General features: G+C 42.0%; 1 protein-coding gene across 9 annotated transcripts; it reads left to right on the forward strand.

The window, feature by feature from the left end:
- The first annotated feature begins 78 nt into the window (after positions 1–78).
- On the forward strand, positions 79–12,630 carry LOC307072833 (protein mono-ADP-ribosyltransferase PARP14-like). 9 transcript variants are annotated; one of them, XM_079732336.1, is made up of 24 exons: positions 79–250; positions 382–422; positions 1,143–1,725; positions 1,893–2,092; positions 2,355–2,591; positions 3,521–5,472; positions 5,625–5,733; positions 5,832–5,996; positions 6,102–6,269; positions 6,384–6,574; positions 6,706–6,742; positions 6,982–7,086; positions 7,214–7,276; positions 7,505–7,681; positions 8,184–8,347; positions 8,510–8,570; positions 8,897–9,016; positions 9,226–9,288; positions 9,437–9,613; positions 9,775–9,972; positions 10,209–10,823; positions 11,269–11,432; positions 11,585–11,759; positions 11,887–12,630. In XM_079732336.1, exons 4-24 carry the CDS (start codon positions 1,927–1,929, stop codon positions 12,180–12,182), a joined length of 5,403 nt encoding a protein of 1,800 aa, XP_079588462.1. In that variant the 5' UTR covers positions 79–250; positions 382–422; positions 1,143–1,725; positions 1,893–1,926; the 3' UTR covers positions 12,183–12,630. The 9 variants fall into 9 exon arrangements, with proteins under 9 accessions (XP_079588462.1, XP_079588460.1, XP_079588464.1 ...); XM_079732334.1 differs by having other exon boundaries at positions 79–422; XM_079732338.1 differs by lacking the exon at positions 1,143–1,725.
- Positions 12,631–18,874: the final 6,244 nt, after the last annotated feature.

Raw genomic sequence — 18,874 nt, forward strand, 5'->3', positions numbered from 1 at the left:
ACAAACTCAGGTTTGGTTGTTACTCTATGCAAGTTGTAATAAAGCCTTAATCTTTCAAACCTAATCCTTCTTGACCTCTCGTATTTTGTTAGTATTAGATTGTGGATTTTTATCCATTACATCACCAGGTGTGGACAATAGACTTGATTGTAGAGCGGAGCTAAGGCTGCCTAAAGAAGAACCAGGAAGCTTGTGAGTAAGTTACATTTTTGCATTGAAAAAGAAGGAGCCGCATGTTATCTTGCTGCTGGTGAGTATAGAAACTAACTCAAACTCGTGTGTTTAGCATTTCAGTTGGTAGAGCTGATTCTACCTTTCTGTTGTTAGTATGTGGGCAATCTGCCAGTTTCATTTACCAGTTGACATTTGACATAATTGTAGGCCGGTGTTACGGCCTTCTATAAAGAAGAAACAGGAAGCTGGTGAGTTGGTTACATTTTTGTTTTGAAGAAGGAGCTGCATGTTATCTTGCGGCTGGTGAGTATAGAAACTAACTTAAAATCGTGTGTTTAGCAATTCAGCTTGAAGAGCTAATTCTAACTCTCTTTTCTTAGATAGTTGGCAATCAGCCAGTTGCGGTAACCAGGTGTTGACAATAGACTAGAATGTAGGGCGGATCAGAACCTGCCTGAGCTGGGTGTGAGCACTTTGTAAGATACAGGGAAAGCTTCCAATGAGAAGAGTATTCTTAATGCATGAAGGTAATATTATTGCCTTTTATTTTACAATTGTAAATTGCGCGTGGAAGGGGGATTTGGAACAAAGACAGTATGAGTCTCTGTCATGCGCGCTTGCGTTGCGCTTCCGTGGTTCCTTTATCCAGGGGAATCTCTGGGGATTTCTGGGGAATCAACAGGTTAGGTCCATATATGGAAAGATGCGTCAAACTGTAGAATTAACCCCTTACTGGCAAGGGTGATGTCTCCAATGGTAGAGCTAAATGAGCTGCAACGACAATTGTTAGGGACATGCGATATAGCCAAAACAAGGGCATTCTTACGGTTATTCATAGCGTCAGCCAAACAAAGAACCAGTCGACCAAAGACATAGGGAGTCTCTCTGCAGCAGTCCCTCGAGGAACACCAGCAACTTCTTCTCCTCCCACCAATCGTTGCTATGTGCCTTACCTCCATCATCGTCAGGATATTTCACCGGACAAGACGCTACCTAGGACCCTCTGCTCGACGCTGCAACCCACCCAATCTGCGCTAGCCACCGATCTCTACCTACACTGACCTTGAAGGGATGGGGCGGGGGGACTCTGGAGCTGTCAAGAAGGCAGACTCCATCTCAGCCATCACCTCCCTCCTGACTCTCCACCTCCTAGCCCTTACAGCGACTTGGATCCCCACAAAGGACACTGGCAGTCCACGCAGTCCCCTTCACTCTTTCTATCAAGGTCTACATTGCGGTTATCCATCATCCACTAGGTCTCTGGAACTCTGGAACATTCCCTCTAAACAGCTGTCCTATTTCCAAAAATATGTAGTTTAACCTCCCCGATCAGTCATACTCTAAGACTGCAAGCTCCACTGACACGGCACCCCTCTTGGTGACTGAGGCGCTCCGTGCCAACAGAGCCTTGTTCTCATTTTCCTTGACCTGTCAGCGGCATTACACACTGATCCAGTAGATCCTCCTCGCTGGCCTGATGCACTGGATCCGGCTCTTCCTCATGGGGGAAAGAGCTCAGCTCTTGGTCCAAGCACAGTCCTATTGTATGTTGTACGTCCTGGCACTTAAAAATTGTACTTAGCATCATGTAACCTCTTATCCTAGCTATCTTTTTGTCTCTTTCTTCTGATGACTCATTGTAAGTCTCTTTTGATCAAAGCATCTGCTAAATGCCCAAAATGTAAATCATGCAAAATAGATGTATTTACTCTCTGCAGAAATGCTTAAAATATCAACTCTCAACTAATTTGAATGGAGGAAGACTTGGTGGACAGACGGTATGTCCTCAGCGGCTTTGACGACTGCTGCCCCTCCGACACCATCTCCATGTACATCCACAGCTGCAGCCACCGGGCAGAGCATAGCTGGGAGGCTGTGGGTGGAGACAGCATTGTGGTGACATTTGAAGAGGACATGGGTGGGTCCCAGTTGACACAAAGTGACTAGACCCAAAATGCTCAAAAGAAAACCAAAATAACTTGAGATGAAAAGGGATTGTGATTAAGTTTTGACTTATTAAGCGTTCTGGCCATACACCTCCCTGCAACATGAATTTGTAAAATATGTGTATAAAATTTCCTATAAAATGTCTTGTGTCTTTACCAATATGTGTACAGTTGGTAACAATTATCACAACTTCTTTGTATCTATTTAACCTAAGAATGTGTGTGTGCCTGCAGATGGACACCAATTCATGCAGAAAACTTTAACCAAGAGGTTTAACGAAAAAAGGATTGAGGCTTGTCGTTTGGAACTGACCAAATCTGTTATTGTACAAGGAGACATTAGTCAAATTTCTGAAGGATTCCTTGCAGTGTATTTCTCCATCGAAAGGATGAGTGGAGGGGACATTTTTAAGTCCTTTGCCCCTATCAACCAAAACAATAGCATTGTAATTTCCTATGAAGACTGGAAAGGTAAGGTCAAGGGTTTAATAATAGGTTTAATAATAGTTAAAGTGACAATATTTAATATTTTCCTTAATAAATGTCTGTTAAGTCCCTATCCATCGCTGAATGAGATAACAATGGTGATTGAGGCTTTGGCCCACTAATAAAAGCCCTTGAATTTGAAGTATTATTAGTGTTACAAACTGGTTGTTAATGGTGAGTTTGTATCCCTGGGGGAAAATGACCGCCAAAGGCAGTGTGGCATCGCCGACTTCAATTGGTGTTGGACCTCTCTGTCCATTTTTGCTATCCACAGGGTCACCAACAGGTGCAGACAAAAATGTCCCTGGATGCATTTGGCTAGGCCTTCAACCAATCAAAGCAATGTTGGAAAAAGCTTAAAGTGCATTGATCTGTTCTTCTAATGAAAATATACAACACAGTTTGGTTAATGTTAGCCCCATACTGGAATCAACAGACAGTTCTACATCAGTGGCAGCCATCTCTATTGTTGAAATGCCTCTACAGCCTTCATTGTATTTATCCTGCCTCACGTTAGATGAACGGTTGTGATTGGTTGGTCAATTTTGCACTGCACAGAAAGATTTGGTATGTGAGCGAGGCCAGACCTCTGTCGAACAATTAAAACATGAGCTTGTGAGATCTTTCTGGTTCAAAGGCTAAAAGGCTACACCGTTGAGAACAAACTGAAAACTTTAAAGGCTTGCATTACTGGTCATTATGATAAACAAAGATATTCATCTATGGCTAATGTGGGTATCATAACAATACAGTGCAAATGCTGTCTTATATCACTGACATTTCTAAATTTTGAAATACAGTTAAAAGGAAATGTACTTGCACATTTTCTGCATCATAATAGTCGAGGATGACCATGAGGGTTATAATTGGTGGTCTTTCATTTTTATAATTTGTGATTCTCTTCTTTTCCATAGTTGCTCAGAGGGTGGCTGAACGCAAACACACTCTGAGTGAAAAAGAGCTTGTTGCACAACTCTTCTACCCTGACCTCCAGTGGGTTCTGAAAAGAAAAACACACCATCGGTCAAAGTTCTCAACTGATATAGCCATTCTAGTCCCACCCGAACTCCTGAGTTTTATCAGTCGCACTGAGATATTCAGAGAAGAGCTCACATCTGCACTTCAAAGGGTCCATGCAATGGTTTCCTTCAACATTATCTCCAATCACCCACAATTGGAGCTGAAGATTTCAATGAGCAAGAATTTATTGGGTCATCTCCGGCATGGCCCCTCCTGGGAGATTAATGCTCGAAGAGTGGTTCGGACCATCTTGGAGAGGTACATTGTGGAGCACATCCCAATGAAGGCTGAGGTCTGGCAGAGAGTTAAGGGTAGTTGTCCCGAAGTCAATGCTGCTACCGCCCTCATCTCTTTTAAAATCTGCACCTCAGAGTTAGTGGTTGTCAGGAGACAGGTGGAAGTGGAGACACTTATCTTGCTCAAGATCATGAGCAAGATGGAAAAGGCCAAAGATGAGCGCCAAGTAGTGAAAAGCACCATAGATCTCGAGGTGTTCATTGAAAAGGTGCAAACAGCAGAACTCCTAATCTATCAGATCCAAGATATGTTGACTTTCAAAAAGCTTGATTCTTCCTATCACCTTACAAGGTTTTTGCAGACCCTTGATTTACATAAGTTCCAAAATTATCACTTTTATCAGGACAACATTGTGGCCGTAGTGATCTGTGGCAAAGAGTCTGTCACAGTTCTCGCTATGAAGGGCGACATTGACAGAGCTGAAAATAAACTCAAGGAGGTAATCAAGCAAGTATCTCTTTCCATTCACGGGGAGTACAATAAGGAAACCTTTGGTGAGCAATGGAAAACCTTTCATGCAGACCTAAAAAAGGAACTTGAATCTACCCAAAACTTTCAAAATGTTCTCATCGAATTTTCAGGAGACAAAATGGACCTTTGTGGATTCCGTTCTGTGGTTGACAATGTCATTGCCAAGGTTAAGGGATTTCTTGAGAACAAGAAAGTAGTGACAGAAGACGTCCCTCTGAAAACGCTGCAGGAGGTTGAATTTGTTGAGTCTTTCATGAAACTCTCAGCGGACCCTCAGCTCAAAGCCTTGGGGGTCACCATTTTGCCCTGCCGATCTCCACAATCTCCATGTTTCAAAGTCACAGCTGCAAATGATCATATCAAAGAAGCCATAAATGTGGTGAATAGGCACATAAGAACAGTAGAAACTAGAAATTGCATGTACTCCAAAGCTGGTGAGGCAAAGATCCTGAAAAATAATAAATCGTTACTCAAAATGCAGGCAAAAGGCTTGGGCTGCAATCTCGAACTATCAGAACAAAATATCACTCAGCATTTCAGCTATGATCTCAAGGGCGGTGTAAAATTGACCCTTTCTCAGGGTAATGTTGCCAAACAGACTTCAGACGTTTTGATTTGTCCACTGGTCAACATGTCCTTCAGCAATCCTGTTGCTCAGCAATTCCTAGAAAATGGAGGACCCGAGATTAAAAATGATGTTGACGCACTTGAGAAGGCGAAGCAGAGTCTTCTGGCCGGAGTTGTGATCATGAGCAACGCGGGCATTCTAAAATCCAAAAAGCTCATATATGCAGCAATCCCAGTTTGGGGAAAAAACTATTCAGATCTGAACTCTACATACCTTGTGACAGCAGTCTTGCAAAGTCTTTTGAAGGGTGCCAACAACCAGTGTGTCTCTTTGGGCATGCCAGCACTAGGATGTGGAACTTTTGGATGTCCGGTAAAAGACAGCTGTGAAGCAATAATGAAGGGGATAATTAGCTTCATTAGTTTGGGTTGTGGATCAATGACGACCATTCATCTGACTGAGTCTGACCCCAAAACAGTTGAAGGATTTAAATCTGCCCTTGAAAGCTTGGTAGGTGGTTCATTTTAAAACTTTTTGGGACAAGCTGTATTTTCACAAATTGCTAATGTGAATTTTGATCCAAAGTCCAATGTTCATTATGAAAATGATTGATGGTATCAAGTGACACTTTTTCAAACTCTGCCTCTCACCTTGTGACACAGGGTTACCATCCAACAGATCCCACCAAAACCAAGATACCACTCATTCCTTCCTCAACAGGTGCCTCCCAAACTGTAGCCCTTCCACCTCTACAAGTGTCAAACACAATAGGTAATGCATTTTTATCTAAGTTAGAAAGGAGCAATGCTCAAGCACTAATGATCACAATGAGATTTATTTTGTAAATGTTTTCAATTGTATCATGCCAGTGATTGGAAGAGTCTCTGTGATCTTGAAGAAGGCAGACATCACTAAGGAGAACGTAGATGTCATCGTGAATTCAAGCAACCAGAATCTAGATCTGAACACTGGTGTGTCTGGGGACATCCTTAAGGCAGCTGGACAATCTGTGGTGGATGAATGCAAAAAACACGGTAACTCTATACGCAAGATCCTAGAACAAAATTTTTAAAGAGGTCCATCTGATATTTTCAAACAAAAATTCAACATAACCATTCTCAACATCGGGTTTTTCATAGGTCCCCAGGCTGTTGGCAATGTTGTGCTCACGGGCGGTGGAAACCCGAACTGTAAACATATCGCTCATATTGCTGGACCTGCAAAGACAACTGCATCTATACTGCAGGCCGTTCAGCTGTGTGAAAGCAAGCAAGCTGCCACTATGTCCATTCCTACCATTGGCACAGGTGAAATAATATGTTAATATTCAGCATCTTTCTCAGTTCCACAACATCATCCACATATAAACACTTAAAAGGAACCAGTGTATTGTACTGAACACCATGACAATTTTCTGATAGGAAGAGGTGGCTGTCTCCCTGAGGATTCTGCGAAGGCCATTCTACAGGGCTTGAAAAAACATATATTATGCACTCCCTTATCCAGCCTTAAAACGATTTTTGTAGTGGCCTATGAAGACAGGACTTATGAAAGCATAAAGAAGTATTTCAACAAGTCGAGATATTGTAAAACCCTCAGGGCCGGCATACAAGTAAGAATAATTGACGATTTATTTAAGTATTTTAGTTTTTATGGTAGTTCATTGATTCACTTGTCGTTGGTAATAAATGTATACCCCTTAGTTTTAATTTAGGTATTTTCTGTTTGTTACTGCTTTTGTAGATGATGGCTGTACCGGTTGCACTACCTCTGAATCAAGGTTTTTGTTTTTCTTCTTTAAATGCCCATTTAGGCTGAAAGAAAAACCCTAGCAGTTGTAGAAGTCCATACGATTCCACAAAGTTCAGCTAAAAATGAGTCTGTACCAATAGATTTGTACAATTATTGCAATATTAATGTTACTTGAATTTGCTTAAAGTTTAAAGCATATATTACATACTTGTCACATGTGACACTAATGTGTCTTAAAAAAAATCTATCTTTTGTATTTGACTCCAGTTAAGATGAAGAGTGCCTTGATTGAACTGAAGCAAGGAAACATAACTGCAGAAACTGTGAAAGCCATTGTCAACAGTACAAATAAGGATGTTAACTTAAAAAATGGTTTGTCACAAGTTCATTATCATTTTTTATTGTGTTGTGTGAGAACTGAATGGTGTCTTCCCACTAATGCAAACTCTTAGACCAAATTTTCGAGTGATCTTAAAGTGATTCTAATGTGCTTAACAAGGTGTGTCTGGGGCCATTTTTAATGCTGCTGGATCTGCAGTTGAAGTTGAGTGTGTCAAAATTCGTAAGTATCTGCCCCTTTTAGCATACAAATAAAAATGGCAATAATTATTCTAAGAAATAAAGAAATTCCTACAGATATAATGAATTTTCACAATGAGGATAGTTTAACTATTTGCATTAACTTTATTATGATATGTACCTATGTTAGGAGCATGTTGTCCTCAGAATATAAGTTAAATTGTGCACTCCAATTGAGTGATTGTGACAGACTTACTTTTTCTTGCCCAAGGACCCCTGAGGGGCAACGATGCAGGAGTGACCAGCGGAGGAAGCCTGCAGTGTGACTTCATCATCCACATAGTAGGCCCGAAAAGTGTGGAGCAGGCTGTTGAGCGTGTGAAGAATGTGCTGAAGCACTGTGAGGATAAAAAGATCCCCTCCGTGTCATTCCCTGCCATTGGAACTGGTAATTCATACAGCGGATCTTCATGGCTTGATGCTAGTTTCAGGCTGGGTATCACCACTGATTTCCACAACCGATGCCATTTCGATTCATGAAGTCCTTATTTTATTTGATTTCATCAAATTCAATATTAAATAATCGGTAAGGGATATTTCAGTTGGATATGGATACGAAAGTGGTTCCCAGAGAACTTTACTGTACTGTAAATTGTATAAGGAATCCTCTAACTTGGTGCATTGTTAAAAATATCAATTACATTAAGAATTGCCCCCAAAGCAGTTTAATTAATGTCCTTTCTATTTAACATGACCAACATACTACAGCAGACACAGACACAACTGTCTCTTCAGTGTCTAAAAAGGCACTAAAATGCCAATAACATTATTAATTAATCTCTGGATTTGATGAATCGATTTGAATCCGATTTGTTATTTGAACCCAGCCCTAATCTAACTGAAGTAAAGTAATGTAAAATAGTATGCTAATAAGGCTTCTGTTGTTGCAGGCGGGGGTGGAATGAAATCCCAAGAATCTGTTTTTGCCCTGCTGTCTGGCATTGAAGCCCATTTTTCAAAGCATAAATTCAGTGCTCTGAAGCAGATCTTCCTAGTGGTTGACCAGGTCAAGGCCATGAAAGAGTGTCAGCAGGCCCTCCTTTACTGGACACAGGTGACACAAGTTTGTAAATTATCGATTCTATATTCAACACCATGAGCAGTCTTTGTCAACAGGGAAGATCAGAATAATGAAAGTAACTATTAAAATTGTCATCAGCATTATTATGAAGAGATAAGTAATCATAATTGCTGTCCAACCTTGTTTATCAATAAGGATATCGTTGATGATGACGACAGCAGTAATGACTCTTCCTGTGACGAAGATAACTCAGGAGGTCAGACATGTTTATTTTACTTTTTGTTATTAAATACAACACTTGAATAACCCTAACCACATATCGTTAATCTCATATCATAATTGTCTTATTTTTTGCCAAATAGTGATATGTAACCTAAATCTACTCTCCTATAACTGTTGATTCACTGTGCTTCATTGGTTATATCCTTAGCCAATCAGAGTGCTTTTTACATTCCATAATCACTATCTGCCTAAGTAATCTATTGGACGTAGGCAATTATGCAATGAGGCTAATGATATGCAGTGTTTGCATGATCACAAAATTGCCTAAGTCTGCTGACATCTGATTCTCCCTCACTCTAGCGACCACTGCTGAAATGTTGATCAGGCAGGTGAAAGTGAAACTGTTTTGTGGTGACATAACAAAGGAAACAACGGATGCTATCGTCAGTAGTACCAACGCTAGCCTGAATCTCAATTCAGGTAAATAATTCAATGGCAGACATTTTGGCCAAAATATTCATACTATAACTATACTAAGTTAGCATTTGGTTAGCCCAATTTAGCATCTGAAGGCTAGTGATGCTATTATTTTTCCAATGTACGTATGTAAAATGTTAACAACTCTATGCCCCCAGGACATCAAAGGAACTAAAAATAAAAATAAAGGTTTACTCCATTTTTCTTTACAGGTGTGTCAGGAGCTATTCTCAATGCAGCTGGACAAACAGTGGTTGATGAATGCAACAATTTAGGTAAATTACAAATTTACCTAAATTATTTTGGTTAAATGATTGTGGCTTTCAAAAGGATTACTTTTCAGAACTATTCACAACTCGTTGGATACATTCTTAAAAATGTGGGCTTTAGGATTAGCAATTGTGTTTCTTCTTTGATTTAAAGGTAATCAACCTGGTGATGGTGTGGTCATCACCAAACCTGGCAACCTTGCAGCAAAACACATCATTCACATGGTGGGCCAGACCAAGGCGAAAGACATTATCAGCTCCATGCTCAAGGTCTTCAAGATGTGCGAGGACCATAAAATCCGGTCGGTTTCCTTTCCAGCACTTGGCACAGGTAGGCCGACATATTACCGGTATTGCTCATCACTCACATTCATCTTTGCGATCAAAAAAAGGTGATCTAAATCAAGAATTCCATTTCTTGTTGTTCATGAAGATAAGCATTTTATTGCTCCTTCAGTAGTACCAGATTTCTGATAACTTACTTTTTCCCAGGTGCTGGAAATCTGTGTGCTGTAGATGTTGGCAATGCAATGGTCACTGCAGTAGAAGAACACATAAAAATTACCAAAACACCGTTCCTTAAGGATGTCCATATAGTGATTTTCCAAACCAACATGTTCCAGGATTTCCGGAAGAGCTTGAAGAAATGTAAGAAAGTGAAACCAACGGTTAAAAAAGTGACAGCACAGGGTAAACACATCCATCCAAACTTCTGAATCCATCTTTGGGGGTTAAGGTTTCTGCTGTATCTTTCTGCACTAGAATCTAGAGGCAGATCTAATATAAAATTCACCAATATTTGCTTTGAATCACGTTTGTTGATGGTCTATTGTTCTACTTCATAACATTCCATACCCTTGCATTATAATTGATATAACTTTATTATTTTACCTTACATTAATAAGTATACCCTATTGTCATTACAGCAAAAATAAGTGCCCCCCAGGGAGGAGCTGTGGCCCCTACCCAGCAGCCTTCCATGTGTCTGGCAAGTGCCTGTGGGGATGTGTCCTTCCCCGAAGTGGAGGTTGAGGTTCTTGGCTGCTGTTCGAGTGCCCTGGCAAACGTCAAAAAACTTGTGGATGACCTAGTTACAAAAGAGTGGAAGCTGCACCAGATCAGCTCCCCCTACCTGGCCCTACTTCTCCCCTCAGAGAAACAGGCCATCGTGGCTCTCAGCCGGAGCCTCCAGGTGTGCGTCAGTGTGTCGGCCCCGAACAAGGCCTCCGTGTCTGGGAAGGAGGCCGACGCCCTGACCATGGTTCTGCAGATCGAGAAGGATCTGCAAAAGGCCAAGGAGCGTGTGACCCGGCAGGAAGAAGAGAAGAGGCTGTGGAAGACGGTGCGCTGGGAGGTCTGCGCAGAACTGGACCCATCTGTCAGTTTAGATCTTGAGCACGCCCTGCATAAGAAAGAGCCGAGCATCAGCTACACCCTGCAGAACCAGACCTACACTGTGAACCTGGACAAGATGGAGCGGACCGACAGGAATGGAACCATCGCTAGAATAAAGAGGACCCTGAAGGCTGGTTCTGAAATAGGTACAGTCCCTTATAATACGCTTTTGTGAGGGAGTGAAGTGGGCAGCATACTTCGAAACAAGTTTATTTTATTGTCCTGTTGCATACAAACTTCTTCTATACTCAATGTGGTTTGGTTACTGATGGTTGGTTGTATTAATTAAGACCATTGGGGTCCCCAAGGAGACGGGGACATCAGATGAAAATAAGTCGCACCCACCTTACTTTTCTGACTCATCACACACAATGTTTGCATTGCCATCATCTGCAGAGATTTAAATAAGTTGGGCGAGTTATGAGTTTGTTTGTTTGGTCAATAGTGTGGTTTCGTTTTCATGACATCTTACTTAGGCTCAGTACTACCTTATTACTTTTCCACATGAAGAATGCTGACCCCTCAAGATGTTGAGCGTGCTAAAAATGTGATAGCAAAGCGTAAACGTGTCTTGAATGTGTCATGTCTTAGCTGTCTTAGAGCCACCATCAAATTGGGATAGGATGGATAACAAGACTCTGGACATTGTGGACCTGTCTCCAACCTCTGAACAGTACAAAAAGGTTCAGGCAAATTTCCTGCAAACATCCAAAGATCCCAATATGGCCACCCCTGCAATATTTACAGTGGTCAAGGTAATTAGGAAGCATTTTAGACAAAAAGGTTGATAGAAAAACAGTTGTGGAAAGCAATATATTGACAGTTGAGATATATTTAGCTTGTTATTCATTCATATAGACCTTCTCTCGTGTGAATTATGATACAAATATTAACAATTATAATACAGATCCAGAGGATTCAGAGCAAAGACCAATGGCAAAGATATGCTGTGAAAAAACAGATGCTTGAAAGGAAATATCCCCGTAACAAGAATGAGATGGACCTTTACCACGGCACCACAGCTGTGATCTGCCAAAAGGTCAACAGCAATGGCTTCAACAGAAGCTTCTGTGGAAGAAACGGTTAGAGTTGCATCTGCACACACATACACACAAACACAAGTGTGCTTTAATAGTTGTGTCATATTTATTCCAAACGAAAATCATTGTTCCTTTGTTTGTGTTATCATTTCATTGCATTTCTCCACAGCCACTCAGTACGGCAACGGAACCTATTTTGCCAAGCAATCCTGGTACTCCTGCAACGACACATACTCTAACCCGGACGCCCAGGGGCTGAAGTACATGTACCAGGCTCGGGTGCTGGTGGGGAAGCCCTGCCTGGGGACTCGTGGCATGGTGGAGCCGTCCCCCCTGGACCCCAATAACCCCCTCTCCGGCCTCCACGACTGTGCAGTAAATAACGTCCGGAACCCCTTCATTTATGTGGTGTTCAGCGATGCAGGGGCATACCCTGATTACCTCATCAGCTTCAAGGCTTCTTGAAGCTGCACTCCACCACGCATTATTTTAAAGGATTCGTGTAATTACTCAAATGTCATTCAAATGGACTGCCATATTCAAACTCTTCTCTTTTCAGATTTTGGATAGGTAAAACATCATGGGAGATTTCTTTTTTTCAGGTATTGCTTTGTCAATCATTTTTTTATATTTTCCCTTTTATATAATCCAATTGATAATACAAACTACATTTAAATTGACTACCCTACTGTACTCGTTCTGTTGACACTTTTCTTTTAAACAAATGTGTTGATCCTGTTGTTTTAATGTGAACAATCCAAGGTTAATATATAGCGAGTTAAATCACAATATGCCGCAATCTATTATAATTGCCTTTTTTTTTTTTTTTTACTGCAAAAAACTGTTGCAATCAATCATAGTGCACCCGGAATCATATCTAAACAATATTTCAAATAAAGCATTTAACCATAAATGTTTCTTACTTGAAATTTAAAGAGTCCTCCATGATTCATATGTTTAACAAAACGTTTCTAGACTAAATATCCCTAAACCTATAAACACTCAAGTGTATGGTGTAAAAAGCTCAAATTGTATTAACAAAATGTATGCGGACAGAAGTTTGTTAATTAATAATAAATAGATAACTACAAGGAAACCTAAGGAGCCAGTGAACCCAAACCGTTTTGTTTTTTTAACGTGGTCAACATAAAACGAATCACGAATAAAACGTCACAAAACGTGTTTATTTGCGATGGTATTTAAAAGCACTACGGAAACTCAACTGTTGTTTCTTAAATGTGCTTTACGAATAAATTTACATTTATATTACAATTCCAGTGCTCATCAGAACCCTTAATGGTGCTACATATGGTATTCTGAACATTAATATAACAGCAAACAAACTACAAATGCTGTTTACTGGCCTTTGCTAGGGCAAATGCATTCCCTAGCTCAGGGATGCCCACACTTTTTTTGGCCTGCGAGCTACTTTCAAAATTACTCGGTCAAAATAATCTACCTACATTAAAAAATGCTAAACATATATTTATTTATATATACTCAGTACATACTCTGATGAATTACACAGAATGGATTCAGCCAGCCCAGGGTTGCATAGTCCGGAGAGTAGCAGCTGGAAGCTAGTCTCAAGCAGGCTTCCAAATGAGCATCAGTGATGGTGGACAGCATTTGGACTTACTAATAATCATGTGGGAAAAGGCTCACTGGCATAAGTAGAGCCAAATAATGCAGTCAAGGAGGTAGCACATTTCCTCATGTTTGGATACTTTTCCTTTGTGAGTAAGTTCCCAAATTGTCCATGAGCCCTGGACTTAAAGGGGTAGCTCGGAATTGTGATATCTGTCCCCATTTCCAAGTGAGCCAGTGTATTTATCATTGGAGACAATGAGGAGTCAAAAGTCTCCAATGATACATTTTTTTTCACATATTTTTCCGGAAAAAGATATCTCAACTGCAAATACACCATGTGTAGCATTGACACACTGACAGGCCAACAATTGGTCGTTCGACAACGTCTCTGAGAGGTGGGTGTGTTTTCTCCTGCAATGTGTTTTGAAGTATATTTTGTTTAAAATCACCTTGCAATGAGGACAACTGAATTTCTTTAGATGAATAGATGCTTTAGTGGCCGCGGATCACTCTTCAGGAGCCAATGGGTACTGAGCGGGGGCCTCTGGGAGCTGAGCCGGGGCCTCTTGGGGCTGAGCCGGGGCCAATGGGTACTGAGCCGGGGCCAATGGGTACTGAGCGGGGGCCAATGGGTACTGAGTGGGGGCCAATGGGTACTGAGCAGGGGCCAGTGGGTACTGAGCGGGGGCCAATGGGTGCTCAGCAGGGGCCAATGGGTACTGAGTGGGGGCCAATGGGTGCTCAGCGGGGGCCAATGGGTACTGAGCGGGGGCCAATGGGTACTGAGCGGGGGCCAATGGGTACTGAGTGGGGGCCAATGGGTGCTCAGCGGGGGCCAATGGGTGCTGAGCAGGGGCCAATGGGTACTGAGCGGGGGCCAATGGGTACTGAGCGGGGGCCAATGGGTACTGAGCGGGGGCTGATGGGTACTGAGTGGGGGCCAATGGGTTCTCAGCAGGGGCCAATGGGTGCTGAGCGGGGGCCAATGGGTACTGGGCAGGGGCCAATGGGTACTGAGCGGGGGCCAATGGGTACTGAGTGGGGGCCAATGGGTACTGAGCGGGGGCCAATGGGTACTGAGCGGGGGCCAATGGGTGCTGAGCGGGGGCCACAGACTGATGCACAGGGGCCACAGAGTGCTGTGCGGGGGCTGCAACATGTACCTCCTCCTGGTGTATTTGGAAGTGACTTGTCAATTGCAATCTATTTATAATTGTTGCTGCACAATAGCAACATAGGAAATGTGTTGCCGTCCGACAACTAAATCCACATTTCATCATTGTGAACTCTGTAAGAGAGGAATAAAGGGAATAAGATTCAAACTTATACTAATTAACTCATTCATAGCATTCTAATTAACTAATTTGTGTAATAAGCACCTTTGTGTTTAACTAAGGAATGCCCTTTTATATGGTTGTCAACCATATATTTTGCACCCACGGATGTGCAAAAGGGACAGTGGAGAAGTTGACTGTTGTTGCATTTATTAAAGGGGACATATTATACCACCAGGTGTGAGTGTGATTAGCCCTTACAAGCCGTTTCGAAAATCTGCCCCTTCTGACATCACTAGTGGGCGTGTCTACCTAGATCTGTGCTGGATAGATGAGCAATGTTTACTTCAGTCCACTGGGTAGGCTGGTAGACTGATCTATCCAGCCCACATCTAAGTGGACATGCCCACTTGTGATGTCATAAGGGGCAGATTTTCGAAACGGCTTGTAAGGGCTAATCACACTTACACCTGGTGGTGTGCAAATCTGCAGCCCTTACAAGCCTGCAGATTTGCACTTTACAGCACCCGCAGGATCCGGCCCTTCCTCACAAGGGAAGCAGCTCAGCTTCTAGTCCAATAACTGGTCATCTCCCGCCTCGACTACTGCAACTCGCTCCTGGCTGGACTCCCTGCCTCTGCGATTAAACCCTTGCAGCGCATCCAGAATGCAGCAGCGCGCCTCGTGTTCAACCTACCAAAGTTCTCACATGTAACCCCCCTCTTCCGAGACCTCCACTGGCTCCCTGTAATAGCTCGCATCAGATTCAAGATGATGGTACTGGCATACAAGGCAGTCGATGGAACTGCCCCTGCCTACCTCCAAGCATTAGTAAAGCCACACACCCCAGCTCGATCCCTCCGCTCAACTACCTCAGCTGGACGTCTGGTACCGCCATCGCTAAGAGCAAGCAAAGGTCGATCAGCGAAGTCACAACTTTTCTCTGTTTTGGGACCTCAGTGGTGGAACGAGCTCCCTACCGATGTCAGGATCGAAGAGTTGCTCAACAGCTTCCGCAAAAGACTCAAAACTCACCTGTTCAGAGTTCACCTCGACTCTGCATAGGAACCAATGCACAGCCACCATTGAATGTTGTACGTCCTGGCACTTGTACATTGCACTTATTCAAGGTACTTAATTGTGTAGCATCTACAGTAGCTGCTATCATTGCTTTACACGGGGAATGGGTTAGCCTAGCGATTGTAATACTTGCACTTGATTCTATGTACATCTTTACTGTACCGACAGCGATATATTGTTTCACTTCTTATGACAAATGTACTTATTGTAACAAATGCACTTATTGTAAGTCACTTTGGATAAAAGCGTCTGCTAAATGCCCTAAATGTAAATGTAAATGTAAATGTAAATAATATGTCCCCTTTAATCTTTGGTGCATCACCATCCAATAATATAGTAATGTGTCTCTATATATCAGAGGGGAAAAGAATAGACATAAAAGGCACAGCATTACTTAAACCCCAGCTAAAACATTTTTTTACCACATTTCCCTCATCAGGGATGGCCATAGGAAGAGGGCAAGAGGGCAAGCGGGCTCACCTGTCAAGCACACACACACCCACATAAACACGCACAAAGGCAACACAAGGTTAATCAAAGTAGCTATAGGTAACAAATGGACACAGAGAATGAATGAATGTATTTCATTACATTTATTTTGATCATTGACAACGCAGAATTCCAATAACAAAATTTAATGCATTACACAAAGAGTATGCATTTCCCATGCATTCATTTTATGATTACCTTCTTTATTCCTCTAAGACATACTCTAGGGTAGAAACACACACAAATACAGCACATTAGTTACTGTGTTTATATACCTGGATTTTAAATAGAATATAAATATATAATAATATTTTTTGACACATTGCGGCAACTTGGCTAATCTACTTGAAAATTGCCAAAAACAATGCCTAAATGCTTTTATTCACACGACTGACATAAACGTGAGACCTATGCACGTTACTTGCATGAATAGGTTAATCATCAAATTGTTGGTTTCTCCATTAAGTCGTTTATGATTTACACAAACAGCAAACAGCAACTTACCTCTAGGCAGAAAAGCGCGCAATATTGGACTCAGACACACCGTCTTCCTCTTCCGGTTGCTATTGGGCAGAGAGAGTCAAACGTTTAGCTCCACCCACGCTCCTCGATCTGCATGCTGCAGTCAGGGCTTACTCCCCTGAGGAGTCTCTGCAAAACATAGTAGGAGGATTTACACCGTTAGGCGGTTTTACACCATAGCATCTGATTTGCCGAGAGGTCCGTTGGGCTGATTTCCACCAGGATGGGCAGATTTCCACCAGGATGGGCAGATTTCCACCGTAGCATTTGATTTGCCGAAAGGTACAAAGAGGTTGTTCGTTGAAAGAAAGGAAGTAACGTGTTTACACGTGCCGAAAGAAGAAGCAGGAGCTATCGATGATGGTTCAACGGCATGGAATGGAAGAGGAACAAATTATAATGATCAATCTTGGGCAAATCCTGGAAATGGCAGGCTGTGGCAGTGGCCTTGCCCTACGCCTGTACAGGTTTTCCGGAGAAGGCAGTGGGGGCAGTGGTGGTTTTAACAGAGGAATAGGTAGGAGGCCGCTTGGGGCCCCCAGTGTAGGACTGCGGTCAAGTCAGCCATCATTCGTTCATCCGCGGTTAAGCTAGCCACCACACGCTTTCAAAATAAAAGCCTCAGAATTTAGTAGGGGGGCCCACAACTAACGTCAAATAAAAAAGAGGGAAAGGAAGAAGATCATCATATTTTCTTTTTTCTTTTTTTTTGTACACAAACAGAGACGAAGCAAGACAAGTCTGAACGCGTAAATAAAATTAAGTGTTAGGAAAAGGGTTGCGAAAAAAAGAAACCCAAGCGGCTCAAATAAAAGAAAAAGCGAAAAGACACAGGTAAGTATTTTCAAGACCTGTGAGAAGAAGTCAATAAGTAGGACTCTGTGTTAGAAGTGTGTGATTTGGAGAACAATCTATCTTTTCTCTCTCATAGACTCTCTGTCTCTCTCTCTCTCTCTCTTTTAAAATTAAAAACTGTCTCTGACATTGCTTATATAATGTGTGTGTGTGTGTGTGTGTATGTGGATATGTTTGTGTGTGTGTGTGTGTGTGTGTGTGCGTGTGTGTGTGTCTGTGTGTGTGTGTGTGTGTGTGTATGTGTGCGTGTGTGTGTATGTGTGCATGTCTGTGTGTGCCACCTTGCCTTGGCTTCTTTCTGAATAGCTGCCTGAAAGGGTTTAACAAGATAAGAAGGAAGAAACATGAGAAGAATCAAACCCAACAAGATGACTCACTGACGAGAAATGAAGGAAGAAAATAACCCTGTCTATTAGAGAATCACACGACAGTACAAACATGCTTACCCTTACTCTGAATATTCTGAGGACACTGTACTCAGTAGATTAGCTTTACCTGCCTTTCCACCGTGCAGTCTGTATTTTTTTTTCTCCGTTCTCTTTTAAAAATCGGATGAGGTGGGCCCCATACATACCTCCGCCTTGGGCCCCCAATTTGCTAAATCCGCCACTGAGTGGGGGCCTACTCCTTGTGCTAAGGCACATAGCCTATAGCAAGTACAGCATTGAAGATGATAAAAAGTGAGGGTTGGTTATTGTTCACGTGTGTGTGTGTGTGTGTGTGTGTGTGTGTGTGTGTGTGTGTGTGTGTGTGTGTGTATAATTATGGTTATCAGTATATCATTTGTTTTGTTCATAATTAAATTATTTAAACAAAATGATTGTATTTTGTGTCTTTATTGAAAACATCCAAAGTGCAAGTGGGAAAAGTAAGTAAACCTTTAAGAGTCTAATAGCTTACCATAATGTGTGTCTGTGCAGTTATGCCTCAATGTCCAAGCGTTGTTTAAGCCAATTGGTTATTCAAGCTAGGCATATTCCTAGACTCCTATATTGGTTTAGGACTGGCTCTCCAAGAGATCCTTTGTTTGTACTTATTCAGACGTATTACAATGACTTTTGTGTGATTATGTTTGAGCGTTTTATTTTAAAAATATCTCCTGTAAGTCAATATCATGGTATTGCATGGCGATACACATCTGACGTTCATGATTTGACAAAATGTATTATAATAGCTGAAAGTGAGGGCTACGTGTACATCTAAAAAGCATCCGAGAATGAAAGTAGCACGAGCCTGTCGACATGTTAAGGAAGAACTTCCCACTTCATTTCATATATCCGCCTACTCTCGTTTCAACCAATCAGAAACAATGGTGGAAAACCACCTAGACTCGTTGACTTGCACTGG

The sequence above is a fragment of the Pollachius pollachius genome (assembly GCF_949987615.1).
Source record: "Pollachius pollachius genome assembly, chromosome: 3".
Classification (NCBI taxonomy): Eukaryota; Metazoa; Chordata; class Actinopteri; order Gadiformes; family Gadidae; genus Pollachius; species Pollachius pollachius.